The 16569-nt window shown below is 44.0% G+C and overlaps 1 protein-coding gene across 1 annotated transcript; it reads right to left on the bottom strand.

The window, feature by feature from the left end:
* Window positions 1-329: 329 nt before the first annotated feature.
* On the bottom strand, window positions 330-1115 carry LOC131302879 (uncharacterized). Its single transcript, XM_058329673.1, has one exon. It carries the CDS (start codon window positions 1113-1115, stop codon window positions 330-332), a length of 786 nt encoding a protein of 261 aa, XP_058185656.1.
* Between the last annotated feature and the right edge of the window lie 15454 nt (window positions 1116-16569).

The raw sequence follows: 16569 nt of genomic DNA, 5'->3' as shown, positions 1-16569 counted from the left end.
GCATACACTTCGAGAATAACTTGAATCTATTTAGGAAAGAAATAATTTAAGTATGGTACCTGCTATGATGCTCTTGGTTTCTCTCATGTATTGCCAGGAAAAATTGCATAAGCTCTTCCTTGTCTCTGGCCTTGTCCTGTGTTTCCAGTCTTATTTTGCGGGTTTCCATTATTTCCTTTTCGCTGATTCCCATTTCCAACCAACAAATTAAAATTCTTTGGGCAATTCCTTCTGATATGGCCTAGCTCACCGCACCCATAGCAACCAGTTGATCCTTTCAAACATATCCCTGTATGTGCTTTTCCGCAATTTAAGCAGTTGGGGCGATTCTAAGTCCTATTCTGATTTTGTCCTTGCCCTCCTGTATTTGGTCGCTTAGTCTGTCCATTGCTAGTATTGTGGTCCTCATTCTTCCTTTTCTTAGGTTCTGACATATGGTCAGTTTTTGTACTTTCATCTTCTAGCATTAAAGACCGATCCAGTACTTCCGCATAGGTGGGTAATTTTAACGACTTAATGAGTTTGCGCAAGTCTGGGTTTAATCCTCCCTCAAATCTACGAGCTTTCATATTTTCGTCTGGAATCAGATGTGGAGCGTAATGTGCTAATGTTGTGAACTCAGCCTCGTATTGGGCTACAGTCATGCCTGGTTTTTGCGTATGGTTTTGAAATTCCATACTTTTTCTATCTCTGATGGATGGAGGTATATACTTTTGGTTAAAGAGGTTATAAAATCGTTCCCATCCCATTTGTGGTTCAACCCTCCTTACTAGCGTCCACCAACGCTGAGCTTCTCCTGTTAGGTTGTATGCTGCTAATGCCACTTTCTCTCTTCCTTCACATTGCATAACTTGGGCTATCTTTTCTATGGATTCCAACCATTCATTGGCTTTTACGGGATCTAATCCACCAGGAAATGTTAATGGTTTTAGCTTTTGGAAGTCTCTTACTCGGACCTCAGTTACTGCTGGGGCTGGTAGGGGATTTTCTGGGGGAATCACGGGTGGATCATTCAAATTAATATGCTCTCCTTGTGGAGGTGGCTGATTTTGCAAAAGTGTAAGAATTCTTTCCACTTGATCTTCTAGTCTTTCAAACCGTTGGCTCGATTCCATTTAAAACTAAGCTGGAAAAAGAAATACAATCACGACATAAATAACAGTTTTTATTTATAAACATAAAACACCACACTTCATATTTACAATGCTAATTTACATTGCCCTTATCTTTTCCTCCCCTTTTTTTTTTTTCCTCGTCTCCTAATCACTTGAGATGTCTATTGGTACCGATGATGCACACCCTGGAGACAGCGGTTTCACACTGCAAGAACCCTTGCTAGGAATATGGTGGTGAACTCGAATCGGAGGATTTTCCTTAGCTTTCTTTTCGAGTTCCTTCATTTCCTCTGGTTGCTCTCCAATCATTTTGAATGCCTTGAACCATACTAAACAATTGCTTTTAGCACGCTTCTTTAAGATAGACTTCTTTTGCTCTTTCGTGTAGTATCCAAAATATTCTTCTATTCTACTTATTTCTCCCGTTAATGCCTCCTTGGCCCGGTATTGGACTCTTCGCTCGTGAGAATCTTGATTTACGTGCTTGGCTTCATTTCCTTTAACTCGGAAGGGTCCCCATTCGTCAATAGTGATAGAGTCCGATGAGCTAGACATCCCGAAACAATCATTTTTATGGTAATTTAATTTTGTCAGTAGACTCCACTATTATCAAACCGTAGGATGTTTTGCCAGAGGGAAAGAAACACTATTTTAATTGTTTTCTTTTACGTTGTTCGAATTTATTACTAATATGCTTTGTAGTTCTAATATTTGTCTTTACGTACTAGGTGGTACTGAATTTATTACAGGAAAAAAAAACCAAGATCTTTTTATTTATATACATGTCCATATACAAACTACTTCTTCCCTATACATTTTTACACTATTTACACATACATTTTTCTTCTCTAGTGGTACCCATTTTCCATTGGCAACGGATTATCGTTATGGGAGGTTCCTGGTTCTTCCTTATTAGCAGCTAGTCTCCCATTTTCTTCCTCTTCCGCATTTACTCGGTTCAACAGAACTTGGAAGCGTTCATTAACTTGCAAAAATTGTAACGCTTTCTGTCTTATGAGAGTTTCGGTATCGAGACAATGTTCAACAACACTTCTTTTTGCTTCTGTTGATAGTAAGGGTTGGAATTGAACTACCCTTCGTACTACTCGGTAGGCGAGTGTTTGGGAATCCCAAGCGGTGAGGTGTTTGTACAATTCGGGGTTCGCTGGGTGAACGGCAGGGCGTCCATTAACAGGTGGGTTGACTATGTATTCGCCCCAAATATCCATTGCGTGATGATTTGCCATTCCTACAATCAATATATTTTAGAATCTAAATAATTTTACTGTCTAAACCATGCTAGCTGCCTGGGGATTGATGAACAAGAAAAAGGCTGCTAAAATATATATTTTTTCATTTCTTTTCCTTTTAAAGAAAATTCCCTGGTTGCTTTTTTAAAAAATATTTCTTTTTGTAAAAACATTGCTCTGATACCACAATTGTCACGACCCCGACTCTAGAAACTTGTGTTAAGTCATCGTGACCGACCAATGAGTCCTAACGCTCATACAGGCCTCTCTTTTTTTTCATAAATTAATTTGGAGACAATAGCTTGAGAAAGACATAACTATTTTATTTCAAATACACTTATTAAGTTTTATTACAAAACCCAAGTCTTCTGAAAGAGAACATCTTTACAATATCTACACAAAAGTACAACAAGCATGTCCCAGGGCAGCAGCAACTCCATCTCTATTCTTCATTATCTGTGAAAAATATTAATTTTCATAAGCCGAATGCTCGTGTGAGATACAAATACCAAAGTTGCATGTTTTATACCATGGAAACAATTCTTAACATCAATGCTTGCATAATCTGAAACAAATAATCTTATGATGTTCATCCAACAGCCTAATCTTTTTGTAGGGGAGCGACCCATCTTGCTGTGTGAAATGATCAAGTCACTGGCCACTAGGACCCTATTCTTTCCGTCCGTATAACTCCCTTCTGTGTTATGGTATCTTTTTAAGCGTCCCCCAAACTCGGGACAACTGTCTGGATGCATCAATAGGTCATCTCCTTTGTCTGACCGCTTCCATTTTCTAGCTTAAATTTTTGAGTGTCATCACCTTTGTCTGACGTGCTTCTAATCTTTAACATGAAAAATTTGTCATTCTTTTTCCATGGCATATCTAAAAAAAATTGTAATCTTTTCTCAACATAAAATCATGCTACTTTTATAAAAGAAAATCATGTAACTAGAGCATAAGTATCTCACCTTAGTTTTTTGTAAGCTTGGAGGAGACTTAACTCGTATTCTTGCTAACCTCCCAATAGAGCGCGATAGCTCGGCAGTGGTGTATGACTTTGGACAGGACTATTGTTAACTTCCTTTATTTCTTTTGTTATGCTAACCAACTGGACATTTCTTTCTTCTTTTTCCGTACACGTATTTTAGGTTGAAGTTACTATTTTGGCCATGTACTAAAAATAGGAGACTCCTATTTATAGTGTTTCCTAATCTTCCTAGGTTTGACACCTAATCTACCAGATGCGAGTACAAATGTAAGGTGTCATTTCCTCAAGTGGTGTAAGCCAAGCTATGTGCATGACTTGGCTAAGCTACATTAGGTAGCTATAGGCTACTGTGGCAAGTTCTATATTTTTTTTTAATTCCTAAAGTATAGAAACCACTACATACTTAAAGGGAAAAAAATATTTGTATTTCCCTTTGTAGGGAGGTATTCCCGAGCACATACATTTTGTTGCCGAACACGTGATGTTTGGGAGCACGTGGTGAATACAACTGGACTTATCTCCGGGCAGTATGAAGAACAGCGCTATGGAACAAACGACATGTGAAGTCCCTGGTCCATGCAGTCTGTTCGGCTAAATAAAGGCCAATGACATGACAAGTCATTGGTGTAAACTATCTGTTCGGCAGATAGGAGACATTTTGATTACGTTTGGACCAAGTTACATGTGAAATCCCTGGTCCAGGTAGTCTGTTCGGCCATGAGACAGCCGAACAAAGAAGGAGCTCCAATCGAGAGTAGAAGCAGAGGGAATACTCTAGAAGATTCCAGAGTAGTCATGTCCCATAAAAGGATAAAGATCCCAAGAATATAGGATCTGAGAAAGATACCCAACGAGTATGGGATGTTCGGCTCTTAAAGGAAAAGAATCCTAAAAGGACTCTTTCCCATAAACTGATAAAGGAAACGAGACTCCTTGATATCCGGGGTTTCCTATACGAGTTAGGAATCCTATGGCAACAAGGATGCTTGGGTAACAAGCATACGAAAATATATAAATATGAGGTAAACCTAGAGGCAAAAGGTACGCAATACTTTGCATTCTTGCTTTCCTACTGATAATTAGGGTTTAATTGCTAGTACGTGATACTAACAAAGGCATCGGAGGGCCTTTGCCACGAGAGGCAGAGGTGCGCTCACCCCCTGTCTATTTTGCAGATTAGGGTTCCGACGACGAAATTAGGGTTCCGGTGAAGAGGCACAAACAAGCCGTTGCAATCTAGTTGATCAGAAGGCATCGATTGTTTTCATCCCCCTACAATTGGCGCCGTCTGTGGGAAAAGAACGAGTTCCCTTTCGAAAAATAAGAATGATGGAAGAAGATCCAGCTACACCATTTAGTCCAAAGGACCAGTTGGGTGGGGGAAGAGATAAATCCCCACCGGGCGCGCCGAGAAAGCCTACTGGTAGACATGACAGAGGTAGCTCCAAAGAAAAAGGAGACAAAACTGCTACTGGCTCCACGAGAAGGAGTAGGTCTCATCGAAGAGAAGAGTCAGTTACTCGTTCAAAGAACATACACGATGATGACGATGTCCTTGATAAAAAGAGAAGAGAAATCGAGGAGTATGCACGTTTAATTAGAAAACGTGAGTACGAGATACGGGAGCTGCAGCAGGTACGAGAGCACCCAGAAGATTCTGGACTCTCTCGAAGGAATTCCCAGAGAGACGGACTGGCTCTGGTGGTCCATAAGCAGACTCATTCACGTAGAAGAAGGAGCAGAAGTCCTGTTATAGGGCGTCATGAGGCTTCCCCACGAAAAAGGGGAAGAAGAAGTAAAAGCTGAACACCAGAGAGAAGGACTTCTTCACGAAAAAGGAGGAGCAGAGACCGAAGTTCTACCCCCGAGGAAGAGGATACGAGAAAGCATCATCGAGACAGGTACGAGAGACCTGATGCTGATTGGGTCAAGGCTTCGGCCCACAAGTCAAAGGAGCAAGAGGATGGGACAGTGACTGCACGAGAAGCAGCACGCAAGGCCCTGAGTAATATTGCAGCTTCCCCCTTTACAAAGAGGCTACAAGAAGCAAGGTTGCCGAGCAGAGTGAAGCACAGTGCATTCGTACTTTACGAGACAAATACGGATCCCGTGGCTCACATACAACATTACCAACAGGCCATGTTTATGCATGAAGGGGATGATTCCATCTTGTGCAAGATGTTTCCCTCCAGTCTTGGCAAGGTGGCTTTATCCTGGTTTCATAAGTTGGCCCCACGATCCATACGAGGATGGAGGCAGCTGGCAGAGGAATTCACTGCTCGGTTCTTAACGAGCAGAAAAGCCCCAAAGACTTTTGAGAGTCTTTCCACCATGAAACAGGAGGAGAACGAGCAGATCAGGGAATATGCAAAGAAGTACTGGGAAACTTTCAACGAGATTGAAAGTTGCAGTGAAGAGTATGCAATTGCAACGTTCAAGACTGGTTTGCCTGTTCGGGGAGAGTTGCGCCGTTCATTAAATAAACATCCGGTAGCCACCTTGGCTAAATTGATGGAACGGATAGAGCAACACGCCAGAATGGAGGATGACATACTCCGTGAAGATGGCAGGACGGTTGCCGAACAGCCGAAGGCACCTGCCAAAAAAGTGGATAAGCCAGAGCCTAAGACTTACAAAGACAGAAGGGAGTACGGGCAGGCTAAGAAAGAGCCATACAAGGACAAACAAGCTCCTGACCCCAAGTCCTTCTTTTCTATCACTAAGGTTTGGAAGGAACCAATTTACAGAATTCTTTATCGAATAAAGAATCAGCCATATTTTAAATGGCCCCCAAGTCTGGGCGGAGACAAAGATGCAAAACGTGCTACGAATCAGCACTACAGCTATCACAAAGATTGGGGCCATATGACCGAGGACTGTGAGATATACAAGAGGCACCTTGATGATTTGGTCTCTCGGGGCTATCTCAAGGAGTTTATCCAGGAGGACCCTAAAGAGAAAGGGAAGGCTATGGAGCTGGGTTACGAGCAAAACCCTAAAGGCGTGATCCATATGATACATGGGTTGGCTGCACCTTATACGAGGAGTGAGGTGAGGCTGTTGCAAAGACAGGTCAAACACGATCAGCACGTGATGCGATTGGGAAACAAGAGAGGGCGAGAGACTGATGTATGCAATGAGAGCTTGGCATTCAGTGATGATGACTTGGGGGAGGTCCAAATACCCCACAATGATGCATTGGTCGTAACCCTACGAGTTGGGGAGTATGACATCGAGAGAATTCTAGTGGACTCGGGGAGTTGTACAGAGGTATTGTACTATGATGCATTCAAGAAGCTGGGCCTGGCTCAATCAGACTTAGAACAGTCAACAACACCTCTTATTGGGTTCGGTGCAGGAGCAGTCTGGCCCCTAGGAAAGGTAACGTTACCCGTTCGGGCTGGATCAGTGGTGTTGAGAACAGACTTTCTGGTGGTCGATGTCCCATCTTCCTATAACGCGATTATAGGGAGGACGTAGTTGCACAAGATGAGAGCAGTCTCTTTGACTTATCACCAGATGGTGAAATTCCCAGGTTCAAATGGGATTGAAGTCCTTAAAGGCAATCAGAAAGTGGCTCAACAGTGTTTGATCTCCATCATCAAAACAGCCCCAAAGGTCCACCATGTTCATACGTTGGAAGCACCAGATCAACCAACTATCAAGGATGTTGGAAGAAGCCCGGATGAAAAAGTGGTTGAAGGATTGGAGAAGATTCAGATCAACGAGACTGATCCTGAAAGATATTTTTTAGTTGGGGAATCACTACCAGCAAACGAAAAGGCTGAGTCGATAAAATTTCTAAAGGAGTATATTGATGTTTTTGCATGGGTGCCAGACGAAATGCCCGGGGTGGATGCAGATGTGATCTGTCACCATTTAAACATTGGCCCTCAACACAAGCCGATCATTCAGAAAAAACGAAGGGCAGCCGTGCAGCATCTAGATGCAGTGATTGAGGAGGTCGATCGTTTACTGGAGGCCAAGGCAATACGTGAAGTCTATTACCCAGAGTGGTTATCCAACACTGTTGTGGTAAAGAAGAAGAATGGGAAGTGGCGTGTCTGTGTGGACTTCACAGACCTGAACAAAGCGTGTCCTAAGGACAGTTTTCCTTTGCCCAGGATTGACCAATTGGTTGATGCAACCTCTGGTTACGAGCGAATGAGTTTTCTCGATGCATATCAAGGATATCATCAGATTGCTATGTTTGAACCTGATCAATAGAAGACTTCGTTCATCACACCACGAGGGTTATACTGTTACAGTGTCATGCCATTTGGGCTGAGGAATGCTGGGGCTACATACCAAAGACTTGCAACCATTATGTTCAGGAACCTCATCGGGAAGACTTTGGAAGTCTACATAGATGATATGGTGGTAAAGAGTCGAGAAAAAGGAGGGCATATTTCTGACCTAAAAGAAGTGTTCGAAATCCTTAGGAAGTATAAACTAAAACTCAACGCCTCGAAGTGTGCGTTTGGAGTTGGTTCAGGAAAATTCCTGGGCCATTTGGTAACTATGAGAGGGATAGAGGTAAATCCCGATCAGATTGATGCCTTACAGAGACTACAGAGTCCCAAAACTACCAAGGAAGTTCAGAGGCTGACTGGAATGGCAGCGGCACTTAACAGATTCATCAGCAGGTCAAGCGACAAATGCAGACCCTTTTTTCAGCTATTGAAAAAGAGGGAGGGATTTGAATGGGGGGCAGAATGTGAGCAAGCTTTCCAGGACCTGAAAAAGTACCTGGCCGAGCCCCCACTGTTGTCAACTCCACAGCCTGGTGAGTCTTTAATTCTGTACTTAGCTGTTTCCGAGCATGCAGTAAGTGCAGTTCTGTTGAGGGATTTGGGGATCGAGCAAATCCCTATTTATTATGTTAGCAAGACATTGTTGGATGCAGAGACGAGATATCTGCCTTTAGAAAAACTTGTCTTGGCACTTAGGACAGCCACAAGGAAATTGCCACATTACTTCCAAAGCCATAAGGTTGTGGTTTATACTGAGTTTCCATTAAAATCGTTGTTACGAAAGGCAGACTTTTCGGGAAGGATCTCGACATGGTCCGTGGAGTTAAGCCAGTACGATCTCGAATATCTGCCACGCACAGCAATCAAAGGCCAAGTGTTGGCGGATTTTGTGGCAGAATTTTCACCCACTGTGGCTCCCCTATCTCCTACGAGAAAGGAACAGGTGACTAAGACCTCATCCATGAAGGATCAACCTGCAGCCGAACAGGACCCCAGGGAGTGGAAGCTATTCGTTGACGGATCAGCATGTAATACTGGTTCTGGAATTGGGGTTGTCCTTTTTCCTCCTCAAGGAGTTCTGATTGAACTATCTGTTCGGCTTGGATTCAGTGCATCGAATAATGTGGCTGAATATGAGGCACTCTTGGCTGGATTAAGAAGTGCAAAGACCCTTAAAGCAGAACGGGTCAGGGTGTATTGTGATTCCCAGCTTGTTGTAAATCAGCTGTCCGGCGAGTACGAGACTCGAAATGAAAAGATGGTGGCCTACGTGCAGGCAGCCAAGGACTTGCTTGATACCTTCGAGAGGGTATATATTGAGCAAATAAGTTCAGGACAGAATGCTCATGCAGATTCCTTAGCTTGGTTGGCTGCAGCTGTACCAACTGAGTTCAAAAGAAGGGTGGCAATAGAATATCTAAATGAGCCGAGCATTCGGAGGAGTGTAGACTTGGTCTTGGACGTGAACCAAGGACCAAGTTGGATGGACCCAATTATGGAGTTCTTACGAGACGAGATACTCCCTTCTGACAAAAAGGAGGCCCACAAGATAAGGGTCAAATCAGCTAGGTTTTGGCTGTCCCCAGAGGGAAAATTGTACAGGAAATCCTTTACAGGCCCATATTTACTATGTGTACATCCTGAGATGGTACAAAAGTTCCTTCATGAAATCCACGAGGGAACATGTGGGAGCCATGCTGGGGGCAGATCTATAGCCCACCGAGCAATTACTCAAGGCTACTGGTGACCACACATGCAAGAAGATGCAAAGGTGTATGTGAAGATTTGTGAGAAGTGTCAAAAATTCTCACCAATGATTCGAACACCCGCCCAAGATCTGGTCCCTGGCCTTTTGCTCAATGGGGGATGGATATCGTGGGTCCATTGCACAAAGCAACTGGGAATCAAAAATTCCTGCTTGTAGCAACTGATTATTTTACAAAGTGGATTGAGGCAGAACCACTGGCCAAAATCACTGAGCCTATGATAGAAAGGTTCGTGTGGAAAAGCATCATCACTCGCTTTGGGGTCCCTTATTCATTGATCACAGACAATGGATCCCAATTCCAGAAGAAATTCAAGGCTTTTTGTGCCCAATATGGAATAAGAAATTATTATTCCACCCCAGCCTACCCTCAGAGTAATGGGCAAGCAGAGGCGTCTAATAAAACTATCCTTGATGGAATCAAGAAAAGACTGGACAAAGCAAAGGGTAAGTGGCCTGACGAGTTACCATTGGTTCTGTGGGCTCACCGAACAACGCCTAGGAGGTCTACGGGAGAGACCCCCTATTCATTGGCCTATGGAACAGAGGCTGTCATACCTTTGGAAGCAGGTCTGCCGACCAACAGGACCGTTTCGGTTGAAAGTGGAGGCAATGACAGGGCTCTTGAAATCGAGCTTGACCTCGCCGAGGAGAGGAGAGAAAAAGCCTTGGTTCATCTTGCTTCTTACCAAGAACAGCTGATGAAAAGCTACAACAAGCATGTTCATCCTCGAGAATTTGGTGTTGGGGACCTCGTGCTACGAAAAGTGCTCGGCAACACCAAGGTGGCCAACGAAGGCAAGCTGGGGGCCAACTGGGAGGGCCCGTATAGAGTAACTGAGATTGTAGGCATAGGAGCCTATCGATTGGCAGATTTGGATGGTGATCCAATTCCAAGGCCTTGGAATGTTCATAATCTACGAAAGTTCTTTGTTTAGAAGTATTAAAATCTGTCTTAGATTTGCACTACGTGATTGTGTGGGAATTACGAATATAATTCCCTTGTTCTAGTTTTGATTATTTTAGTTGCAAGGGGTACGAATAATACCCTCTTGAGTTTTGCAGATTATGAATACAATCGCTTCTTAGTATAACTGTTGTGGTATTTGTTTTTAATACGAACTGCAAGTTTAGTTTCCCTCATTCGTATTGGGGAGTAGGGTATACAGTTCAGTACGTGAAACTGAAACACAAGTATGAAACACTTGTAAGATTTTCAACACTTTAAGTACGTGATACTTAGGCGTTTTTGTGTGAATACGTCCAATACACGAGTAAGTTCTAAGTACGTGATACTTAGAAGTTGTTATGAGAGTACGTGAAACTTAACGAATGCAAGTACGAGACTCTTGTAAACGTTTATTGGCATGGCTTGAAACCATAACGAGTATATGTTAGCCACATCTATTCAAGTACGAGAAACTTAAGAACGTTAAGTACGTGAAACTTATAAATATTTGTTCCTAAGTATGTGAAACTTAAACGAACACCTATATGATTATATGAACCTTACAAGTGTTTGTACGAAAATACTTGAAAGCCTTGAAAACGAATACAAGTATGAATACACTTGTATGTACAAAACTTAAACACAGTACGAGACACTGGGAAACAAATGTTTCTAAGTACGTGAAACTTAGATTCAGTACAAAGAGGTCATGTTTATAAGATCTGTAGGATCTGCTAGAGTACGAAATACTTATGCAAACAACGAGTACGAAGTACTTACGATTAAACTATTTGCATCCGAACAAATGCAAACAAAAACATAAAGTTATGCCACGAAGGGCCGAATACCTGTGTTAAACAAAGTATTTGATTATACTGATGCCTCGCAGGGCCAAAATATGCTTATGGTCACGCAGGACCAGCAACAGTTTATATACTTACCAGCTTAGTCCACATTCTGGACCTCAGGAGTGTTAGTGTTGATCTCAGTATCAGCACCATCTTCAACTACATTCTCTTCCAAGTTAATGGGCTCAATGGGTACATCCCGAGCAGGAGCTTCAGTAGGGTCCACATCCATGGGGATATCTTCCTCAGCATTGGCAAATTCTTCAATTTGCTGTTCAAAGTCTTCCTCTGGATGTCCTGCTGGCTCTGGAATGTCTTCGATGTTCTGAACACGGGTGCTAGGCAGCTCGTTGTCAACCCAGAAGGGTGAATCCTCAGCAACCCCTAGTTTTGTCAGACAGGTTTCCCAGCTGGCAATCCAGACCTGGTCCTGTATAGCTGGCATCTGTTCTACGTAACTAGCAGTTGTGGCATCATAGCCCTTCTGGTAGCCGTCTTCATATGATGCTTTCTTGGTGCTGTCAATTTCAGATAAAGCCTGGTTTAGGCTCTCTTCGGCAATTTGCAGCTTGCCCTTACACCGTTAAAATCCGCCTTGGCTTTGTCTCTTTCTCTTTCAAGACGAGCAACTGTCCGAAGAAGTCGAGTGTTGTCATTTAGCAATCTGATTTGTTCGGCCTCAGCTTCTTGGTACTTTTGCCCCAGGGTTACCATTTTTTGAATGAACTGGCAAAAACACCGAGTGGTAAGTGACAAGTGTAGCAGTATTTGATATGTGGTATACGAAATATACATAAAGACTTATATGAAAAGATTGAGTCACATTACCTTAATTCCATTAACGAGACCAGTAGACACCAGCCGATCAGGAGAAGACAAGGACTCTTTTTACAAATCAACAGGGAGCATTAACCCTTGAGCCAAGGCTAGAGCAGTCTCAGATGAACTGGCACTATCTCCGACATGTACAGGACGGTCTCCTCTAATAAGAGGAGGAGTCCATGTCTGGGGAAGGATTTGAGCAGTTGGTGAATTAGGATGATGAGTTTCAGTATCTGCTTGAGAAGCAGTACCATCATGATCATCTACCCTTGGGCGTTTGTCTCTATGAAGGTCAGCAGCCTCTGTAGTGGCGTCCACTTCTCGAGGAGAAGATGATGACCGTACGGACCCCCCTCTATTACGACGAGATCGTGGGGGAGGGGCCCCAGTTGAGGCCACCCGCCCAGTCCCACGTCCCTGAGAAGAGACGGTGACGAGGGAGCTGAGATTTAGGGGCTGGCGTGTCATAATGCTTGAGATAGGAGGAGATGGAGAATAACCTGAAGACGAGGATTGGCTAGTCACACGGATCGGAGCTGGCTGTTCGGGTAATGGTAGAGAGGAGGCCTGACTTCGTGAGGATCTTCGAACTCTCACTCGTGGTAATGGAATTCCTTCAAAGATTGGGATTTCACCCAATTGACCATCTACAGTTACTCCTGCGTTAGCTCTTGTGCTCCTAGGCTGAGGAGCAGTTGATGTAGAGGCAGCACTGGTGCTAGGATGAGCAAGCCTCCTGTCGATGACAACTCTGTACGCAGGATCGTATCCCAGAAGCACGTCAGCGTCACGACCCCGACCAGCTATTCGGGTACCAGGCACGCCTTTTATATTTTAGGACTTTGTTAATGTCCTCTGTTCGGATGTTGCTTGGTGTACGTCTGGGACGATGATTAACGTTTTCAGCTGCAAAATTCAAATTGAAAAACCAAATTTAGTTCATGAGAAAGCTACGAGAAAGCAGTAAATGAAGAATTGTAAAAGAGGAAAATCAAAAGCATACGTGGATAGCCCCATATGTGGGGGCAATGGAGCCCCAGCACTTGGCCATCTTCCCCTAAAGGCTCGAATGCTCCAGTCACATAGAGGAAGTCGATCTCATGGTCACGAGCAGAATCTGGCAGATTGAGCACGAAGCGCTTCTCTGCCCTCCTAACTTTGAAGTAGTAAGTATTGTACTCAGGGTTTAGTACTATACTATACCACCACTGGATGTCCCAGATTCCTAAATTGGTCTCTAGAATCCCATTTAGGGCTATAGTCCCCATTATCAGTCTAAAAACGTTCGTAGAAACTTGCATGGGTGTAAGACGGTACCAGCTCAAAATCTGGCGAAGTAATGGATGAAGGGGGAAACGGACCCCGCCTTCGACAATGGACACGATTGGGATACACATTCTATCCCACGATCCAGCATCCCTATCCGCTCCTAATGGGGCGAGTTCAAGCCCTACGTTTTCAGGAATATTGTATTTTTCTCTAAATGCCGCCATGGCAGCAGGGGTATCACAAAGCTTCCTAAACTTACTGGGTCTAGGAGGGTTGTCATCCGCCATGAGTATATTCAGAAAAGGAGAAACAATGGAAATGGGTATGAATTGAAACCCTAGAAAAGACCCACGAATCTGAGAATGAGATCTCAGATGGAAATCTAAGCAGATGAAATGAAGTGAGAACGAGAAATCTTACAAGAGTACTGTGACGATTCCCTGGGTTGCAATCAAGTTTGCAGACGGCGGCGATGGCGGAAGGCTTAGAGAGAGAAGAAACTCAAAGTTCAAGTTATATTGAGGGTAAAAAACCCAGAACAGCGCCCTTTCAGGGGTTTAAAAGTAAGAGACGGAGATGAAACGTCTCCTCTCACGCCGTTACAGGTTAAAGTGACAGAAAGCAGAAACCGTTCTGACGCCGTTTCATAGAACGTCAGTTCGAAATTAATGCAAGGCATACGAAACGTGCCACGTGGAGTCATTTACCCCGAAATGGTATAATGATAGAGGCGCCAAAAGGCATCAATGACATATTGAAATTATGACTGCACGGGATCAGAAGAGTCTGGTCTAAATAAAATTCTGTTTCTAAGCATCATATATTGCCCCCGAACAGTGGTAAATAGATGAAGCTGGGGAGCAATTGTAGGGTGGTATTCCCGAGCACATACATTTTGTTGCCGAACACGTGATGTTTGGGAGCACGTGGTGAATACAACTGGACTTATCTCCGGGCAGTATGAAGAACAGCGATATGGAACAAACGACATGTGAAGTCCCTGGTCCATGCAGTCTGTTCGGCTAAATAAAGGCCAATGACATGACAAGTCATTGGTGTAAACTATCTGTTCGGCAGATAGGAGACATTTTGATTACGTTTGGACCAAGTTACATGTGAAATCCCTGGTCCAGGTAGTCTGTTCGGCCATGAGACAGCCGAACAAAGAAGGAGCTCCAATCGAGAGTAGAAGCAGAGGGAATACTCTAGAAGATTCCAGAGTAGTCATGTCCCATAAAAGGATAAAGATCCCAAGAATATAGGATCTGAGAAAGATACCCAACGAGTATGGGATGTTCGGCTCTTAAAGGAAAAGAATCCTAAAAGGACTCTTTCCCATAAACTGATAAAGGAAACGAGACTCCTTGATATCCGGGGTTTCCTATACGAGTTAGGAATCCTATGGCAACAAGGATGCTTGGGTAACAAGCATACGAAAATATATAAATATGAGGTAAACCTAGAGGCAAAAGGTACGCAATACTTTGCATTCTTGCTTTCCTACTGATAATTAGGGTTTAATTGCTAGTACGTGATACTAACAAAGGCATCGGAGGGCCTTTGCCACGAGAGGCAGAGGTGCGCTCACCCCCTGTCTATTTTGCAGATTAGGGTTCCGACGACGAAATTAGGATTCCGGTGAAGAGGCACAAACAAGCCGTTGCAATCTAGTTGATCAGAAGGCATCGATTGTTTTCATCCCCCTACACCCCCCCCCCCCCCCCCCCCCCCCCCCCCCCCCCCCCCCCCCCCCCCTTTTTTGTTTGTTTGTTTGTTTGTTTTGTTTTGTTCCACGCTCCTTGCAAGAAAAACTACTTCAAATTTTCGTTTTGAAAATAAGACTAAATAATTTAATATTTCGATCCCAACATTGCCTTCATATTAAACCGAACCACGTATGAATTTTAGGTCGGGGTGTTACACCTGCAATGGAAGATCAACCACTCAATCTAGAAACCATGCTCACAAATCTCCAGAACAGTATCACTGCTATGCAACAGAGGGCCACTCAGACTGAAGCTTCCATTACCCGTCTAAATGATCTCATCAACACTCGCCTCCCGTCAGTGTTTGAAGAGGAAGGTGAGGACGATGAGGACGGTCACGCAGAATCTGTCTCTGTCGAGGACCCAAATCATGTAGGGCATCTCATCATTCAGCCCATCCTTAGAGAGGCTCGTGCGCTGCTCCAAACCCAAACCTTGCTATTGTTAGGCCTTTTCAAAGCCCTGACATGACTGCTCTTATGGCCAAGATGGCTAAACTGGAGGAGGCTGTCTTAAAATCTGAGAAGATCAGCGCAGGAGGAATAGACTTGGGTCGTCTCTGCCTATACCCTAATGCTAGGCTTCCGATAGATTCAAGATGCCTGATTTGGTTAAGTTCGATGAGAGTGGTGATCCCAGGACTCATATCTTCGGCTACCATGCCGCCATGAAACTGCTGGGCGTGGAAAGTGAAGCTATGTCTCAGTTGTTCCCCCAAACTCTTTCTGGGCCGGCCTTCCATTGGTTTCTGTCTCTTGACATCTCCAAAAGAAGGACCTGGGAAGACATAGGGGCTGTATTTATTTCGTAGTACACCTACAATTCCCAGCTCAAAATGACCACTCGGGTTTAAGAATCCACGAAGATGGAGGCTAAGGAGTCCTTCGCAGATTTCGTTAAAAGGTGGAGAGCCAAAGTCGCTTTAATGACTAAGCACCCAAGTGAGAGAGATAAGCTTCGCATCATCTCCCGTAATCTCCAGCCCAATTTTGTCAAGTACCTGGTGACCGTTCAAATGTCTGCCAACTTTCAGACCTTTTTCGAATCTAGCCTGGCCATCGAAGATGCGCTGCAAAGTGGGATTTTACCAAGAGGGAAGCCATCTAACCCTCCGAAATCAAAGCCTCGGACTTACTCTGGGAATACCAACGTGCTCTTTGGGGGTAGTACTTACTCCAACGCAACGACCAACGGCAGCAATGCCTCTTCTTCCAACATTGCTAACCACATTGCAGATGTCAACCAGGTGCAACGCCGCAGAATAACCGGCCTCGCACTCAACCCCGCAGCTTTTCTGCATTTGAGGCACCACTGTCCTCTATTGTGGAGAAGTTCATCAAGTCCGGGCACCTAAAGCCCCTCAATCCAACTCCAATTCCCAAAAATCCACCAGCCAACTTCAAACCTAACCTCTACTGCACCTACCACCAATGGGCTGGACATCTCACTGACTCTTGTTATTGCCTCTGCCATGCGATTCAAGATCTCATTGACGAGGGCACGCTTGAAGCTCTGCCTCCACCACCTCAAAAGCCAAACATCAT

Source organism: Rhododendron vialii, chromosome 10a (assembly GCF_030253575.1).
Source record: "Rhododendron vialii isolate Sample 1 chromosome 10a, ASM3025357v1".
NCBI lineage: Eukaryota > Viridiplantae > Streptophyta > Magnoliopsida > Ericales > Ericaceae > Rhododendron > Rhododendron vialii.
The sequence above is the reverse complement of the archived record's forward strand: the minus strand, read 5'-3'. Positions and strand labels throughout refer to the sequence as shown.

Bases quoted from the DNA above. Each gene is read 5' to 3' on its own strand.
- LOC131302879 (XM_058329673.1), bottom strand. From the start codon at position 1,115: ATGGAATCGAGCCAACGGTTTGAAAGACTAGAAGATCAAGTGGAAAGA.